A 5836-nucleotide genomic window follows, 5' to 3' on the forward strand; every position below is an offset into this window, starting at 1 on the left:
CTTCATCGACGCGCAAGCATCATACACGCTAACGCGTGGATTAAAAATTTGCCAATCAACGTGTACGCGTCCACCACGCGTACGCGTGGGTACTCTCGTGCTCCAGGCACAAAACTGGCACAGTTCTGGCATAACTCTCTGGAAAATGGCTGGGCATTGGGTGCAGCACAATCGGCGCGCCCGCGCACATCACGCGCACGCGTGAATGGCATTTTCAGGAAGAACGGCGCGCACGCGCCAAGTGCGCCCACGCGCAAGGGGTCACTCTGCTAAAAATTTTCTAAGTTAAAAGCTGCAGAATTCACCAATTTAAACCCCAATCTTCCAACGGACATAACTTTCTCATTTTAAATCGTTTTTCACCCGTTCTTCGAACGGCACGGACACCCCGGATCCAATTTCATTTCTAAAAGGATTTGGTACAAAACAGAGATCCGTAGTCCAAGTTATGTCCCACCAAAGTATGCCCAAAAACCATGTTTTTCATAAAAACCACAAAGTGCCATTTTCAAAACAAGCCATTTCCAACTCTTTTCAAAATCAATCAAAACATGCCATTTTCATCCCTTTCCTTTAAAATCAATCAAAATACATCAATTTCAACATCAAGCCTCCTCAACTCACACATTGACACTTTACCACAATATACAAAATCATTATCCCATCATTTTAACCCACTTCACCCAAGTGGCTCAAACTCAAACACATTGACATATCATATACTCTTCCTCAAGCCAATTCTCAACAACATCAATTCCACTAAACCATCATGGTATACACTTAATATCATACTCACCATCAACATGGTTCAACCCACAAGTCAACCATAACCAATCATTAATCATATATCACAACATGCATATTTCTCATACATCATACTATCAAGGCATCATTGATTATCATCACATATATGACCACATCATATATACCAACAGTTCAACAACATCAACAATTCAATGCCTATCTTAGGGCCTCTAGCCTAAGTATTTCCTACCACATTACATATTAGATACGGGAAACCGAAACCATACCTTAGCCGACTTTCCCAAGCTCCACCGGAGCACTTCCAAATCACTTATCCACAAGCTCTCAAGGCCTCAACACCTCCAAGAACAGATTTTTCACCACCAAAGATCAAAAGTTATGATGGTTTGAAGATCAACCAAGGGAGAGAACTTGAGAGAGTGTTCTTCCTCCCTTTCTCTCTAATTTCAGCTTGTGTGTGTAACAAATGAGGAGAGAGAGTGCTGAAAACTAGGGTTTTGGTTAAGTTATGTTGGGCCAAGGGCCCACTTTGGGTCCAATTGGCCCGGTTTGGCCCGTTCGGTCCAATCTTGGTCGAATTCTATAAAATTGGTACCAAAATTCTCGTCTCAATCTCCTCTATCACATTTAGCCATAAAAATCACATTTTAGGCTTTCCAGAATAAATTCTCATTTATGGGTTAATTAGCCGTCAATTAACCGGGTTTTACACACACTGGGTTAGACCGGTTTGTATCGGTTCTTTGCCTGAAACGGTCGCAAGCTTGGACCGGACCGGTTTTAGGTCCGGTTTATCGGTTTTTCAGTCGAACCGGCTGGTCCGGTCCGGTTCTGACAACTATGATCGGGATGATGATGGAGCTAATAATTCTGTAAAAAAATGCAAATCAAAATGAAACTAATCAGAATGTAGCTCTACATTTATCCGATAAAGAACAATTTTTTGACTTTGAAATCACTCTTTGGATATAGTTCATGGATTGTTATCCTTATTGTGTTTAATTAAGATACTATTGTAGTAGTATTAACTTATTTCATGTCTATCTTTGTATTAGTTATTTTTAGAATTTGAGACTTGATTATTTTTAAAATGTTAGCGAAGATATGTATTTTGAATTTTTTAAGTTTATGACTATTTTATATTTTTTATTTACGTGAAACCGGTTTTACCAATTCAACCAATAATTTATTGATTGAACCAGTAAACCAATAACTTAATCGGTTTGATTATCAGTTCGGTTCTTATAACTATACTTAGTAGTTAGTGAGATATTAATGTCAATGGTTGTTTAGGGAAAAGTAGTAGCAACTGATAGGCGAGAATTTTATCTCGGCCTATAGGTTTTCCGGGCTATCAATCTCAAACAAAAAAAATATATGATATTTATATTGCTCTTTCATTCATATTTTATCTTTTCTCATGTTCAATGAATTGCTATATACATAAAAGAATTTAAACTCTCGACAATTGTTTAAGCGAAATAGTAACTACACAATCAATCTAAATTAGTTACTATTAACTACAAAATTAGAAAAATTATCATTTTAGTTGAACTCATTAATATTAATTACTATCTAAAGCATTAATAACATAAATAAAAGACAAAAATACTCTATAAAAAAGTGAATTAGTTGACATATTAATTTTTACTTTATATATACATAATATATATTTTATTCTAATGTAGTAACATGATAATAAGGTGAAATCATACTTAAAATATCATATCTAAAATAAATGAAAATATGTAAGTAAAAAATAAATGAGAATCAAATTCTAAGTAATAATTCATTTTTTCTTCGATTTATTTTCAAATTTTTTACCTTTGCAATATTGTGAAATTTTTTGGTTGTCCATGGTAATTTTGACAGATCAATGACTAATTTGTTGTGGATCTGAGCTCCATATAAGAGTCTGTCGTTGACCAATAAATTATTGTATGCACAAGGCGAGATTCGAACCTCCGACACTTAGTTAAGTAAACGAATAAGTTGATCAATCTAACCATCCAAATTGATTAATGCCATGAAAATATAATGATAATGATGGTTCTGAAAACTGGCTCGAACCGATCGATCGAACTGGTTGAACTATAAACCGACAAGAAAAACAATTCGGACAAAATGGCATAACTGCCTATTTCAAAAACCGAAATTAGACTGTCGGACCAGTTAGAAACCGATCGATTGGACTGAATTGAATTGGACCAGTTTTCATATTTCTGCCCATCGTTTTGAATTTTAAATTGAAGAAAATTGAAAAAAAAAGCCTCACCATCACCCTCTCTGTCTCTCATTTATCTTCCTTTGCTTCCCTCTCTCAAAAGAAAAACCCTAGCCTCCATCGCTACTCTCTTCTTCAAGTTGTCACCATCGTCATTCTACTGCCGCCATCGAATCTGGTCCAGTCGTCGCCCCTCTACTTTAGCGTTGTCTCCGCTCGTCTCTATCGTCGCATCGCATCACATATGCTCGAAGCTGCCATCCCGCTGCAACTCATCTCATGTCATTTCTCTATAGCGCCCTCCTCTGCTCCAATTCCACCACGCTCCACCCTCCTTTGCTCCAGTTTTGCTGCACTCCACTGCCCTCGGTTCTAGTTCCACCGCGTTCCACCCTTCGCGGCTCCAGTTATGCAATGGTCTAGCCACTCCTTCTCCAATTCTGCACCGGTCCAGCCACCTCTTCTTCAGGAACCCTATGTCTATACCTTCATCATATAATTGCTTCAATTTAGAAATGGATTTGTATGCTTCACCCTTTTACTTTTGTTATGTTGTTGTTCTATTGTCTTTAATATTTTTGTTTTTATCGTGATTTTTTGTTCTTAAACTTGTTAAGTTAATAATTTGCTAAATTATTGGGCTGCTGTTGTGTTAATTTGCTAAATTATTAGGTTGCTGTGATTAATTTGTTGAATTTTTCTATTCAGATTTTGTTGTTATTTATTTAATAAATTGTTGTTGTATACCTATTATTGTTCTTGAGATTATTGGTTGTTGTATTTTTTTAATTGTTAATTTGTTAATTTTTTAAATTATTGTTGTTGTGATTCTTGAGATATCGAGATTTAGATTATTTTTGTTTTTTATTATTAGATTGTTAGATTTTTTATTCGAATCTTACCCTTGTTAATTCATTAAATTATTGTTATTGTAATTCTTGCTATTGAGATTGTTCTTACTGATCATTTTTATATATGAATTTAGTAGTATTAATTTGGATGATATTTTAAAATTTATGTTAGACTTTAACCATATTTTGATGTATTTATAATAGAGGACTAGAGAAAATAATAGCTAGCATAACAAACTCACCTAGAATAACAAATTTAAAATAGAAACAACAAACTTTCCTTGAATAACAATAAGTATATAAACAAGGAAGATATATAAGAATTGGAATGGATTGTTGGTGGGTTCCTAACTAAGTGGAGCTTATAGTTTTAAAACAAAAAAATAAAGAAAGAAGAGTGGCTAATAAGCCACGGTAAGGAGAGAGAGAGAGTGAGATTTTGAAACAAAATGAAACAGAGAGAGTGAGGAGTGGTTTCAGCATCAAGAGAAGAAGAAAATTGGGGGAAAAGAGCATTGCTAGTTTGATCACATTGACCTGGTAAATTTGCTCAATTTCTTATGAAATTTTAGTATGTTATTTCTGGTGTAGAGATGAATATTAGGATATAACTTGCTAGTTGTATTGCCTTCTCTTTTGCCTATTTTGAGATACCCACTTTGTCAAAGGTTTATATTGATTCCATCAGTTTTGATGATGTATTTTGTTGATTGTTGAGATGCCCTAGTGTCACTAGGAAGACTTTTATGTACCCATTATTCTGATAGTGGAAGATTTTACTAGACTAGGTCCCGTGGATTTTTTGTCCCTCTTTTGGGAGTTTTTCCACGTCAAAATTCTGGTGTCTAATTATTTAATTTCTGCCATTATATTTGTTGCTTGGAGTATCTTTGGTCTTTCCTATTTAATCACACAGGTTGTGGAAAAATTATTTTTGGTGCTTCCGTTGTTAGACATGTTCTTATTTTGAACCTGTGTTGAGTTTTCCCAATAAAGTAGTATCCAGAGCTTTGGTTGTTTATTTCTGGGCTGATTAAATGGAGGAAAATACTCATGGACCGAATATGGTCAAATTGAATTCCTAAAATTATTCAATTTGGAAGACTCTCATGGAAGATATGTTGTATAGCAAGGACTTGTATGATCTTGTGGAGGGGAATAAATCCAAAGGTACTAAATCCAATGCTGAATGGAAGAAGTTTGCTTTGATTAGGCAATGGCTTGATCTTAGCATGTATCCACATGTTGACACCGAAACGAATGCTGAGAAGATGTGGAACAAATTGAAAGAGTTATATGAGAGGAAGAATATGCAAAACAAAGCATTCTTGATTAGGAAGCTTGCCAATATGAAGTATACTGAAGGTAAATCAATGCCGGAGTACTTGAGCATTTTTCAGGAGACGGTGAACTGGTGCACGAAATTGTGATCATCAACAATGGCGCCAAAAACTTGGTGCTCGGAACTTAATTCATACACTTTGTCACAACTTCGCACAACCAACCAGCAAGTGCACTGGTTCGTCTGGTACGCGAAATTGTGATCCCTGGTAATGACTCCAAAAACTTGGTGCTCTAATCTTAATTCATAATTTGTCACAACTCCGTGTAGCTGACCAGCAAGTGCACTGGGTCGTCCAAGTAATACCTTACGTGAGTAAGGGTCGATCCCACGGAGATTGTTGGTATGAAGCAAGCTATGGTCATCTTGTAAATCTCAGTCAGGCTAATTCAAATGTATTAAGAGATTATAGTGGATGAAAATAAATAAAATAGGATAGAGATACTTATGTAAATCATTGGTAGAAATTTCAGATAAGCGTATGGAGGTGTTGTGTTCTTGTTGAATCTCTGCTTTCCTATTGCCTTCCTTCAATCGTTCTTACTCCTTTCCATGGCAAGCTGTATGTAGGGCATCACCGTTGTCAATGGCTACATCCCATCCTCTCAGTGAAAAAGGTCCAAATGCTCTGTCACGGCACGACTAATCATCTGT

General features: G+C 35.9%; 1 protein-coding gene across 1 annotated transcript; it reads left to right on the forward strand.

The window, feature by feature from the left end:
• Positions 1-4949: 4949 nt before the first annotated feature.
• Positions 4950-5270, forward strand: LOC127748527 (uncharacterized). The gene has a single exon (XM_052263139.1). It carries the CDS (start codon positions 4950-4952, stop codon positions 5268-5270), a length of 321 nt encoding a protein of 106 aa, XP_052119099.1.
• Positions 5271-5836: the final 566 nt, after the last annotated feature.

The sequence above is a fragment of the Arachis duranensis genome, chromosome 6, assembly GCF_000817695.3.
Source record: "Arachis duranensis cultivar V14167 chromosome 6, aradu.V14167.gnm2.J7QH, whole genome shotgun sequence".
Taxonomy (NCBI): Eukaryota; Viridiplantae; Streptophyta; class Magnoliopsida; order Fabales; family Fabaceae; genus Arachis; species Arachis duranensis.

Bases quoted from the DNA above. Each gene is read 5' to 3' on its own strand.
- LOC127748527 (XM_052263139.1), top strand. From the start codon at position 4,950: ATGGAAGATATGTTGTATAGCAAGGACTTGTATGATCTTGTGGAGGGG.